Genomic DNA, 12,867 nt, shown 5'->3' with positions numbered 1-12,867 from the left:
CATAATGGAAGGGGCATGGCGAAGATCATTTGGGAGGGAGTTCCACAGGGTGGGGGCCAGAACTGAAAAAGCCCTCTCTCTAGTCCTCACCAATTTGGCTGTTTTGACTGATGGGATGGAGAGAAGGTCTTTTGAGGCTGATCTTGTTGGGCGGCATAGCTGATGATGCTGGAGGCGCTCCTTTAGATAGACTGGGCCGAAACCGTATAGGGATTTAAAGGTCAAAACCAACACCTTGAATTGGGCTCAGTAAGCAACTGGTAACCAGTGCAACTCTTTTAGCACTGGAGTGATATGATCTCGCTGGTGGCTGCCTTTAATCAGGCGCACCGCCGCATTCTGTACCAGTTGCAGCTTCCTGACCGTTTTCAAGGGTAGCCCCATGTAGAGCGCATTACAGTAGTCTAGGCGAGAGGAGACCAGGGCATGTACCACCAATGGGAGCAGATGATTGGGAAGGTAGGGGCGTAGCCTCCGTATCAGATGGAGTTGATACAGCTCTGCCCGGTTCACAGCCGAAACCTGAGCTTCTGTGGACAGTTGGGAGTCAAGAATGACTCTGAGGCTGCGGACCTGGTCTTTCAGGGGCAATTGTACCCCACTGAGCACCAGGTCCAAGTCCCCTAATCTTCCCTTGTCTCCCACAAACAGTACCTTGGTTTTGTCAGGGTTCAGTTTCAGCTTATTCCTTCCCATCCAGCCACTCACCGACTCCAGGCACTTGGACAGGGTTTCTACAGCCAACCTCGGTGAAGATTTAAATGAGAGATAGAGCTGCATGTCATCCGCATATTGGTGTCACTGCAGCCCAAATCTCCTGATGATGGTCCCCAGCAGCTTTGTATAGATGTTAAATAGCATCGGGGAGAGGATGGAGCCCTGTGGCACCCCACAAGTGAGAGGCCAAGGGTCCGAAACCTCATCCCCCAATGCTACTCTTTGGTGTCTATCAGAGAGGAAGGAATGGAACCACCTGTCCCTCTTTGGAGGGATACATAAGCCGGCTGGCTGAGGTGGCCTGGGAGACCCAGTGCCTGCAGGAGGAAGAGACCATCGCCACCAAGGGAAGGAGAGGCTGCTGCCGCTGCTGCTGCTGTGCTGCTTTCTATGCATGTCGTATGGTTTTGAACTGGATGTGTGGGTGTCTGTATGAATGTACGTTGTGAGTGAGTGTGTATTTTATGTATTTGAGTCTTTTGTATTTTTCTTTCTGTATTTATAGTTTACAATGTGCCTGGGGAAGAGATCTTTCCACCTAGCGGGGAGACATGAGGGGGCCCAAATCGCCGTAGTGACGGGCAGAGGGAGGTATGGTGTTATGAGAAGGACGTGCCAGGTAAGAGGAACGCGGCCCAGACATGTTGTGGCTGTGCCTTGTTCCGGTCCTTCTCATACCCGCAGGGTTGTTGGTTGTCCTCTCAGCCAACTCTCAGATCTCCAGCTGCTGCTTTTTAATGCCAGATCGGTACAGAATAAAATTCCCCTCGTCCATGATTTGATTGTGGACGAGGCAGCCGATCTGGCATGCATAACCGAGACTTGGGTGGGCGAACAGGGAGGAGTTAGTCTCTCCCAGATCTGCCCACTGGGGTATTCGGTTCAGCATCATGGTAGATCTGAGGGTCGGGGAGGTGGGGTTGCTGTGGGCTATAAGAGTTCCATCTCACTCACCAAGCACCATGTCCATACAACTACTGGTCTGGAGTGTTTAAACCTCGTGTTGGGCCAGAGGGACAGACTGGGAATCCTTTTGGTGTACCGCGCACCTTGCTGCCCAATGGCTTCCCTAACTGAGTTGACGGAAGTGGTCTCGGAGGTATTGTTGAGATCCCCCAGACTATTAGTACTGGGAGATGTCAACATTCATGCCGAGGCTACTTTGTCTGGGGCGGCTCAGGACTTCATGGACTCCATGACAACCATGGGGCTGTCCCAATATGTTAGTGGCCCAACACACATATCGGGGCATACTCTCGATCTTATTTTTGTTACTGGACATGGGGATAGTGATCTGGACGTGGGGAGTTTTACATCTCTCCCTTTGTCATGGACAGATCACTGCTTGCTGAAGTTTAGACTTTCAGTGACCTTTTCCCTCCGCAAGGGTGGGGGACCTATGAAATTGGTCCGCCCCCGGAGACTAATGAATCCTGAAGGTTTTCAAAGGGCTCTAGGGGTTTTTCCGGCTGATAGGACTGGTGCTCCTGTCGAAGCCCTAGCTAATCTGTGGAATGCGGAGATGGCCTGGGCTGTCTACACGATCACTCCTGCGCGCCCTCTCCTTTGCAGAGCTCATTCAGCTCCTTGGTATACTCCAGAGTTGAGAGCTATGAAGCAAGATAGGAGGCGGCTTGAGCGGAGATGGAGACGAACTCCCGACAAATGCAATTATACACTGGTCTGTGCTTCCACCAAGCGGTATGTAGGAACGGTGAGGGCGGCAAAAAAACAACACTTCGCCACCACTATTAAGGCATCTCTCTCCCGCCCAGCGGAGCTTTTCAGAGTCGTCCGAGGGCTACTCCATCTAGGCCTGCAGGACACTGTAGATACATCGGTGGCCCGCTGCAATGAGTTTGCTGAGCACTTCCAGCATAAGATCTTACGCATCCGTCGGGACCTAGACTCTCATTTTATAGCAGTTAACCCTAGTGAGGTGTCTGGAGCACTGTCTTATCATGTTTTGTTGGATGAGTTTCAGTCGGTTCAGTTCGAGGATGTGGACAAGGTGCTTGGACAGATACGTGCAACCACTTCGGTACTAGATCCTTGCGCCTCTTGGCTAATAAAAACTAGCAAGGAGGGAACAGTTGGCTGGGCCAAGGAAGTGATAAATGCCTCCTTGCGAGAGGGAGTGGTCCCCGGTTGTCTGAAAGAGGCAACAGTGAGACCACTCCTGAAAAAGCCTTCCCTGGACCCAGAGGATTTCAGCAGCTACAGACCAGTGGCGAACGTTCCATTCCTGGGCAAGATCTTGGAACGAGTGGTTGCTGACCAGCTCCAGGCGCTATTGGATGAAACCGATTATCTAGATCCATTTCAATCGGGTTTCAGGCCTGGTTTTGGCACTGAGACGGCCTTGGTCGCCCTGTTTGATGACCTATGCTGGGAAAGAGACAGAGGGAGTGTAACTCTGTTGATTCTCCTTGATCTCTCAGCGGCTTTTGATACCATCGACCATGGTATCCTTCTGGAGAGGCTTGCGGAGTTGGGAGTTGGAGGCACTGCGTGGCAGTGGTTCCGCTCCTACTTGGCGGGCCGTTTCCAGAAGATAGTGCTTGGGGAACATTGCTCGACACCATGGGCACTCCAATGTGGGGTCCCGCAGGGTTTGGTTTTGTCTCCCATGCTTTTTAACATCTATATGAAGCCGTTGGGTGCGGTCATCAGGAGTTTTGGAGTGCGTTGTCACCAGTACGCTGATGACACGCAGCTCTACTTCTCCTTTTCATCCTCTTCAGGTGAGGCGGTCAGTGTGCTGAACCGTTGCCTGGACACGACAATGGACTGGATGAGAACTAACAAACTGAGACTCAATCCTGATAAGACTGAGATGCTGTTGGTGGATGGTTTCTCCAATCAGATGGTGGATACATATCCTGTCCTGGACGGGGTTACACTCCCCCTAAAGGAACAGGTTCGTAGTCTGGGAGTCGTTCTAGACTCTTCCCTGTCACTTGAGGCTCATGTAGCCTCGGTGGCACGGAATGCGTTCTACCAACTTCGGTTGGTAGCCCAGCTACGTCCCTACCTGACTAAGGAGGATCTTACATCAGTAGTACATGCTCTGGTAACCTCACGTTTGGATTACTGTAATGCGCTCTACGTAGGGCTACCTCTGAAGACGGTTCGGAAGCTACAGCTAGTGCAAAATGCGGCGGCCAGACTGCTAACAAGAACGAAGCGATCGGACCATATAACACCTGTTCTGGCCCGCTTGCACTGGCTTCCAATACGCTCCCGGGCCAGATTCAAAGTGTTGGTATTAACCTACAAAGCCTTATACGGCGCGGGACCACGATATCTGTCGGAACGCCTCTCCTGTTATGAACCGGCTTGTACACTACGGTCTGCTATGAAGGCCCTCCTCTGGGTCCCGACCCATAGGGAGGCCCGGAGGGTGGTGACAAGATCAAGGGCCTTCTCAGTGGTGGCCCCCGAACTATGGAATAGTCTCCCCGAGGAGGTGCGCTTGGCGCCGACCCTATCATCCTTTCGGCGCCAAGTTAAAACCTTTCTCTTCTCCGAGGCATTTTAATTTTTTGTTTAATGGTGGTAATGTTTGTAATTTGATCTTAGTTATGCAGTTTTTAGATTGTGAAATTTGATTTTAGATTGTGATGCTTTTGTATTTTCCTGTATTTTATTGTATTTATGTTCACCGCCCAGAGAGCTATTGCTAGTCGGGCGGTATATAAGTTTTAAAAATAAATAAATAATAATCAGGGGCATTGATCCCAGGAACAGTGAAAGCTAGTGCTGCTGCTGGGATTTAAAGGCTGAAAGTATATGTGAGTAAATGGCCTGTGTTTTGGATTATCAGATTGTGGCTAATTAATCCAGAATGTGCACGAGCAGCGTGTACTCACATGTAGCCCTTTAAAGCCACTTCATTCATGTGAGCAAAAAAATGCACCAGAAAGCTAGATTTCCTGTTATATATGAACTTAGAATGATAGCGAAGAGCTTCCAAACAAGCCAGGATTGGAAGCCACTTTAAACTATGTGAAGCAGCTACAAAGGGTGTGTGTATGGGTGCACACTTCTTGTGTGTATCCTGTCTTAGCATGATGTCTGAACCAGACCAGAGTCTAGTATGTGTGTACACAGCTATTTTGCCAAGTGTAAATTTGCAAGGTAAATTGGCTTTGGAGAGATGATTTTGTACTGAAAGGCCAAAACAATAAAACTTTAGAGTGAGTTGATCTATTTATAAAATGTCTCCTTATAAAATCAAAACAAGATAATTAGGATTCAACCAGAAAGTTACAAAAGAGTCATAAAGCTTTGTGGGACTCATCTTCAAACTGGATTTACTCTTAAATGAAAATAGTAAAAACAAGTTGGAGGCAGGGTAGCAGATCCCCATTGTGAGCCCTGGTGTAATTCAAAAATGTAATTTCAGAATTAAAACAAACATTTTTAATGACTCATGAAATTGAATATTACTTTGGGCCCCGTATTGTTACTTTGTACAGAACCCCCCCCCCAAAAAAAAAATTACACTTGAACCCTGCAGTGGTGGTGTTGGAAATGGAACTCACTTAACAAATTTCTGGTTTCATGGAGGTGAATAGTTAATGGTGGCCTATAAATCAGGATTTATGAACATTTATTGAGACAAAGTAAACACCATATAGATCTAACATTCTGCATTATGAATATTTTCACTTGTGATTTAACACAACCTTGGGCTTCTATACCAAAGTGTGTGTACCAAAGTCAGATCAGTGCAGTTGAGACGTGGCACCAATTTTAGGAAAAAAATTTCATGCAATGAATGGGAGTGAATGACCTTTCCAATGCAGATGGGACCCTGGCAGGGTGGTGGTGGGGCTTTCAACCCTTCCCCCTGTTTGACTCCAGTTCAGATCATACCCTCACCTGCTACTTGCATTGGAAGTAGGGATGGGATTTGCCCCCCTGCTCCGCCCAATTCACCCCTGCCATCACAGAGAAGGAGGAGGTGAGAGAAAAGGGGCCCTCCCTGGGTGGAAGGACAGAGTGGCAGCTGTGGCAAAAGCCACCCCAGCAGAGCGAGACCGCAGAGGAGGAGGAAGAACAGGAAGAAGAGGTGCCACGCGGCAGGGCGAGCAGCAGACTACAGGTTGCAATGGGCAAATATGCACTTAATTACCACCCCCCACAGTTGGAATTAAGCAGGTTTTTTGCCCACCCTAACTGTCTCTTGCCCCGTGGTGTGGCATCTCCTCTTCCTGTTACTCCTGTCTGGCCCTGCTCCAAGAGGCTCTTGACACATTAGCCACTCTATCCTTCTATCTGGGGAGGGCCTCTTCTCTCCTCCCTCCTCCTCCATGATGCCAGGGGGTACAGTAGGGTGGAGCGGGACAGATCAGATGAAGTGGGGGTACCCCACCCCTAATTGGAAGGAAAACGTAGATTTTCCTTCCAATGAAAATACAAAGTTTTGGTAGATCCAATTTGGATTGGTATTGAAGCAAGGGTAAATGGATTAAAGCCCCTCTGTCATCCCCATTGGGGTCCTAGTTCAGATTTTGCTATTTATTCTGTTTAAAAACTGTTCACACAATTGCTAATTATGCCATGTGAAGCATGGCCCTTGGAGGCCATATTTCTTCTGATTTACATAGATCAGGGGTGGCATCTAGATCTAGCCAGTGGGCACAGATCCTGGGTTCCCCCAACCCCTGTGGCCCACTTTGGCAGGGAGGTAGAATCCTGCTCATCTGTCAATCACCTGAAATCTCTCTGATGGCAGGCGACCATTTTTCCTTTGTAGTGTGGCAAGTTGCGCTACAAAAGAAAATCCAAGCCAAATGACGGGTAGGAGGTACCTATCCACTGTGGAGATCAGCTGTGCTATGGAGATGCAGCAGTGCAGCCTATACAGCAGGATTGCTCTTACTGTCAGTCATCTGATCAGTGGTGACAGTGAGCCTCCCTTGCCAGTGCACAATAGGGAGCGTGCTTTAAGGCTGCATGTGTACCTGTTCCACAACTGACATCACATATGACATCAGGTGTGAGGCAGGTGGGCATGGTTTTGAGGAAATGCCCTTGCAGACCTTATTAGGCCTGTTGGTTTGAGGCTCCCTACCTGTGATCTAGATGTACAATCCAGAAAAAGTGCGTGGAAAAGACCTCAGTACATTGATGCACTTCTCCTCAAATAGGTCATACTTCTGGAGCTTCCAACCGTGGGGAGGGAGGGTAGCACAGAGAAGGGAATGGGAGGGAGAGGCTAGGATAATTAGATGAAAAGAATCAAGTGATTTTTTTCTTCTAAGGGCATGGACATTCATCTAAGGTGTTGGCATCCAATAGCACAGTTCTGCATATAAAAGAAAAGGCATTATTAGATTTTAATTGAACTGTTTGCTCACATAAACAAAGTGGGAATGGTACCTGAATCAAAATTGTTGTTTACATTAGCTATATAGATCAGTGATGGCCAATGTGACCTCCAAATGTTGCTGGACTATCATCCCTGACCATTGCCCATGCTGGCTAGGGTAGATGGAAGTTATACTCCAACTTCTGGAGAGCATTTTATTTATTTATATATTTTATTTATTAGACTTTTATACCGCCCGACTAGCTATAGCTCTCTGGGCGGTGAACACAAGATACAATAAAATCACGCAATATAATACAGCAAAAACATATAAAAATAAGAACAATCTGAAATCAATTACAACAAAATTTAAAAATTAAGTTAACTTAAATTAAAATGCCTCGGAAAAGAGGAAGGTTTTAACTTGGCGCCTAAAGGAAAGCAACGTCGGCGCCAAGCGCACCTCCTCGGGAGACTGTTCCACAGTTGCATTGGCAACTCTTGATAACAGAGCAATGACATTATTTTATTCATATATTAACCTCTTTAAATTTTATTCAAGACTTAATGAAGAGACGCGGAAACTAATATCTGAATTGGGAAGCACGTCCATCATGAACCTTGGCTTCAGAGACAACTGGGTCTTCTGTGGTGGCAAAGGAATCAAGACTAAAAGCCCATTTGAACAGGTTTGTTCTTGGGTTAACATTTGGCAATGGCATGTAGGGTGCAAGACTCATGGCTGATGTATCCTGGCCTCCATGCACGGCAAAATGAAGTGGGAATGTGTTGGTAGAAAGTTGAGTTGATATGAGGGACTGCATCACTTCAGACTGCAGTTGGGGAATATACATTTTAATGCTTCTTCAGATTAAACAAACAGACAAATCCTCCTGTAAATAGAAATCCAGCACTTTAAAGAGAACAGTTCTAACTTTGCCCTTGGCCAGATATGCTGGTTTTCTATTTGTGAGAAGTGTTTCACATAGGGAAGTGTTAACTAGTGGCTTGCCCCATTTGCAGCCTGAAACTTTTTTTTTAAGAAACGTTTTTAAAAATGTTTTGTTTTAATGTGTTTTAAAGTTTGTTTTTATGATGTTTCAAAGTTTTTAGTGCTTTTGTTTGCTGCCCTGGGCTCCTGCTGGTAGGAAGCAGGGCTGTGGAGTCGGTATGCCAGACCTTCAACTTCGACTCCTCTATTTTTTTACTGTCCGACTCTGACTCCTTCATAAATGGCAAATGTATATTAACTAGTAATAACACATTTACTGTAGTAAAATGGTAGCACAAGGCATTTCATCACCACCACGTGAATCCAGAGCTTGGAAAAGTTGCTTTTTTGAACTACAACTCCCACGACCCCAATCCCTGGTGCTGATGGGAGGTAGTATGCTACCATTTTACTACAGTAAATGTGTTATTACTAGTTAATATACATTTGCCATTTATGACAGTCGGAGTTGGTTGGAGTCGGTACATTTCTACCAACTCCACCCAAAATTGCTTCCGACTCCACGGCCCCGGTAGGAAGGGCGGGATATAAATTGAATAATAAATAAATAAATAAATGGTGTCCATTTTGCCACCTCAGTATTTAAATCTCTCCTCCTGCTGTGTGAGTTCTCAATAATACCCTTTGATTTTTAGCCCATATTCCAGAAGCATTTTGGATTTTCATCACTTATTATGGAAGGAAAGTTGTACTTGCAATTTCCTTAACAGATATGGGAACATCCTAGATGTGTTCACAGTTTTCCTTTCCTGGATCATAGCTATATTGTTTTTAACAGGTTCAGAAAATTAGCCTTCAAATACATTCCTCCTTCTTTTTCTGTATGTAGATTAAGTTTATAACTGTTGTTAGGAAGTCTGTGTTGATTTTGAAATTTAATTTCCTTTTCATTTGGAGCAAGTAATTAGAAAGTTTAATTCAGTTTTGTTACACCAAATTTCGAAAAGCCTCCACCTTTATCTCTCAGGCACATTAGGAAGTTATTATAGTGTAAATTGCTCCATGTTTGCTTCCTTGAGATTTTTTTTGAAAACAGAAGGATAGAATATAGGTTTATAAATAAGAGTTAAGTCTTTGAATGAGGGTGACGGAAGAATCTTCAGATAGCGTCCCCATCTTTCCAGCTCAAGTCCAAACCACTTTGGGCCAGGAACTAGAATAAAGGGAGGAATATACCAGTTGTGGCATACATGATTATAATTATATATTAGCAAGATCATATTAGATGAAAGATACTTTGTAAGAAATATTTATTTATTTTCTAAGTGTATGAGGCTTCTTTTTAAAAAGCTGACCATGAATTGTTTTCTGTTTGCAGCATATTAAAAACAACAAGGATACAAACAAGTATGAAGGGTGGCCAGAAGTCGTGGAGATGGAAGGGTGCATCCCACAGAAGCTAGACTGAAAACATCGTCAAATGGACATGTACAATGCAATGAACAATGGAGGGACAATGCGTTTCCTGCTGCTAGAATGAGAGGGCTCTGGAAGGAGATACTATGTATGGGTACATCCCATCCAGGATAGTCTTTTGTGCAAGGCCCATGGAAATGAATGGGAGTGGAACAAGAGCATGGTGAATTGCGCCAATTCATTTTAAATGGGGCTTTGCGCAGGAACTTAACCTGCTGGATTGTGGCCCATGTAAATATTTTTCAAGCATGTTTCCATCTTACAATGTGCATGGGCATTGACATTTTTGAATATTTGACTTATTTATTGTTAGAACATAAGAGAGCCGCTTTTTGTGTGTAAATAGGTCCAAATCAACAAAATTACTATTTCTTAAGCATCTTTTTTTCCTCCTTGTTTGTTTTTCTTTTCTCTAAAAGCACAATGTTCGGGTTATTTTATGATAAATGTCTTTTAGAACTATCAGTGTAGGCAATTAAATGTTCCCAATAAATGGCTGAACTGATCCTTATCTATGCTGTAGTTTGCTCAAACAATGGTGACGTGGCTGCAAGTGCATATCTTTAGTGGGATATGTAAATTTTAGCCAAAAATGAGAAATGTTTATGCTCTGCCTCTTTGAAAGCAGCATTCTTCTGTGATTCCCTTCAAACCTGCATATAGGTAAAGGTTGAGTGTTGAATAAAAAAAAAATGTAGGCTGCTATAAGAAGCACAATTTAATCCTTTTTTCTAATTAATAACAAATGTGTATCATTGCATTTGTTGCTATTGTTAATTTATCTGTGTCCCATGCTTCTGGTTAGCAATGTAAACTGCTAGTAGAGCAGGATAATGTAGTTGCTTCATGTGTGTGTGTCTTCAGCTAGACTTCTTTAAAGTGCTATAAACCACCAATCACGTAAACTACCTTAGATAGCACTAGAGAGAAAGCCAGTGTTGACAGTTAGGGGTGGTTGGGGATCTTAACAAGTAGACTAATTTCTATTAGTAATTGAACGTGTCATGCATTAGTCAATCTGGGCAGTTTTGCTACCCATCCTACTAGTATAAATTGAGGAAAGGGTTTGAATATTGGGGGGGATTCTGTGGAGGACATCTTCTATATTATAAGACTGAAAATGTTGCTATTTAAACAGGCTGCTTTAACAATAGGTTTTAAAAAGGCAGACCTAACTGCAGCACATTTTCATGGATGTTTGATGTTCTTATATGAATTTGATCTCTCCAGGGCACACATTCACCCATGCATTTCATCTTGGCTGTCCCTACCATTTTCCACTTGGCAGAAATGTACATTCTATTGGTACTGATGGTGTGGAAAATCCATGTAGCACATTTTGTGACCATTATCCAGAGGGGTGTTCAAGGAATAGCTGTATGCACAGTGGGCTTTCCACACCATTGGTATCACTGGACGGTGCATGTAGTTTGCTATTACTCACAAATCTCATTCCCTCTCTTCCAGTGCCCCCCAAACACACATACACTCACCTTCAGGAAGCAGAATGGAAAAGCACATTCCACAACTTGATGGGATGTTGTGAGAAACCTATAGTGGGGATGCTTTGCTGTGCCCAAAGTAGGAAGTGCAACTCTGGCTGTTTCAGTTGTGATTTGTAGTTATTTTTTGTGTGGTGGCACTAATTTCTGCAGTCTACCACTACAGTTCTGAACTGGGACTTTTGGAGACTTGCATCTCTGGAGGTTCTCTTCAAGCAAGGGTGGGGATCCTGTGGCCTCCCAGATGTTGTTGGACTACATCTACAATCCTTGTCATGTTCACTAGGGCTGTTGGGAGTCCAACAGCATCTGGAAGTCCACAGATTCCCCACTCCAGTCTTAAAGAGAACTTAGTAAAAAAAATATATAGTTTTAATGGTGTGCATGCTATAGGGGATCAAGTTAGAATTCTGTGCTCATTCTTGTCTAGTCTGCTATGTGTCGGCCAATAGGATAATCAACCTCCCCCCCCCCGAGTAGGACCATTTTAAACCAAGAATTTAACTTAGTCATTGAGGTTGATAGTTCCTGTTAGACTAATGAAATATTGTTTGCACTAAAGACATTAAAGCAATACTAGTAATAATGACTTAAAATAGTTCAGAAAAATCACCCAACTTTCCATACCAAGAGCTGATGAGTGGAATCTGGGCTGCTTTACTGTTTTGACCTGTTCATGTCATGTTTTTCTTCTTAGTAATTCACTGTAGCATAGCAATAAATACACCTTCAACAGTCAGACCAGTTGTTTGTAAATACCACGCAGAATCATTGTTTATGTTCAGAAGAAATAAAACCACATTTCCATGTATTATATTTTTTCATCAAATAAAGTTTTTAAAAACCACAACCAAACAAACCTGTATCTGCTCCAGCATGAGCCAGTGTTTTATGTGGTGTATAAATGTAAACACAATTTCTCATATTTCAACTTTTCAAGATGCTATAAGCCCACCACAAAAATGTTAAGTATAAATGTGATGAACTCAGGTATGACTCTGATACTCGAAGCAGGCAGTCATGATTGGCTGCAGCTCTATCTTGGTAGTAGTACCCACATGGTGGCAAACCTCTAAAGGGGGGACCGATGTTAACAAGCTCTGAGTTGGTCAATCCCTATGACTAGGAAACATAAAAACCATGCTGTAGCACCTTCATCCATACATTGCATAAAGCATCCTCTGAGTATACACTTTGAATAGACAGAGACTTTCCCTGCATTCTGAAACCAACTGGGGTTCTAGAACACAGGGAAAGATTGCTTGTAGGGATATTTCTGTCTGTAGGCTTTCCCTTGCGGATGTCCATGCCTAAGACTTAGACTTCGAGAGTGAGGCCGTGCAAGGTCAGAGGCACAGTCCCATTCTACATGATTCCCTTGCTTGTGATGCACTTGTGAAAAGGGTTTGTGACTAATAGACTGCCAATCTGACTTCCGAGTACCCTCCAAAGCTGCTGAAAAATACTACTTTGCTAAAGCTGCAAGTTTTCAGTGTTGGAGTAATGATTGAACTTGAAAAAAGCTGTGGGCTTTCCACTGCATAGTAAAATATAGATGCATTGACAGACCACCAAGTTTAAGCAATCTGTTTTTGGTTGGTGCATACGATATTCTCAGTGCTTTGGGGTTTGTGAATTAAAGGCTCTGTCATTACAGAAACAGATTATGCTAGGACTTTTAAAAACATCAATGTGTTCCATTCCTTACCTTCCAAAGAACAAATGGGTTTCTTAGGTTGAAAATTAAAATGTTGATTTTACAAAATTCCTTGGTGCTAGCCTAGGTGTTAGGCTAGACCAATTTACCTGCTGTTGGTGGCTTGGGCCTATGCCTGCTTTACACAGTGTCGTCATTGCCAACAGACGTGTATGTACACTAGGGATGGAAAGATCTCTCAATT

The 12,867-nt window shown here is 44.2% G+C and overlaps 1 protein-coding gene across 14 annotated transcripts in view; it reads left to right on the top strand.

Moving 5' to 3' along the window:
- Window positions 1–11,825, top strand: part of FAM3C (FAM3 metabolism regulating signaling molecule C) — a 54,786-nt gene extending 42,961 nt beyond the window's left edge. For all 14 annotated transcript variants that reach the window (XM_061640108.1, XM_061640111.1, XM_061640115.1 and 11 more), the window contains 2 exons: window positions 7,599–7,725; window positions 9,367–11,825. In XM_061640108.1, coding sequence (XP_061496092.1) covers window positions 7,599–7,725; window positions 9,367–9,456 — 217 coding nt within the window. In that variant the 3' untranslated portion in view covers window positions 9,457–11,825. The remainder of the gene's footprint in view (window positions 1–7,598; window positions 7,726–9,366) is intronic.
- The last annotated feature ends 1,042 nt before the right edge of the window (window positions 11,826–12,867 follow it).

This window comes from Rhineura floridana, chromosome 8 (assembly GCF_030035675.1).
Source record: "Rhineura floridana isolate rRhiFlo1 chromosome 8, rRhiFlo1.hap2, whole genome shotgun sequence".
Classification (NCBI taxonomy): Eukaryota; Metazoa; Chordata; class Lepidosauria; order Squamata; family Rhineuridae; genus Rhineura; species Rhineura floridana.
Note: the sequence above shows the minus strand (reverse complement) of the source record. Positions and strands in the feature narration are given on the sequence as shown.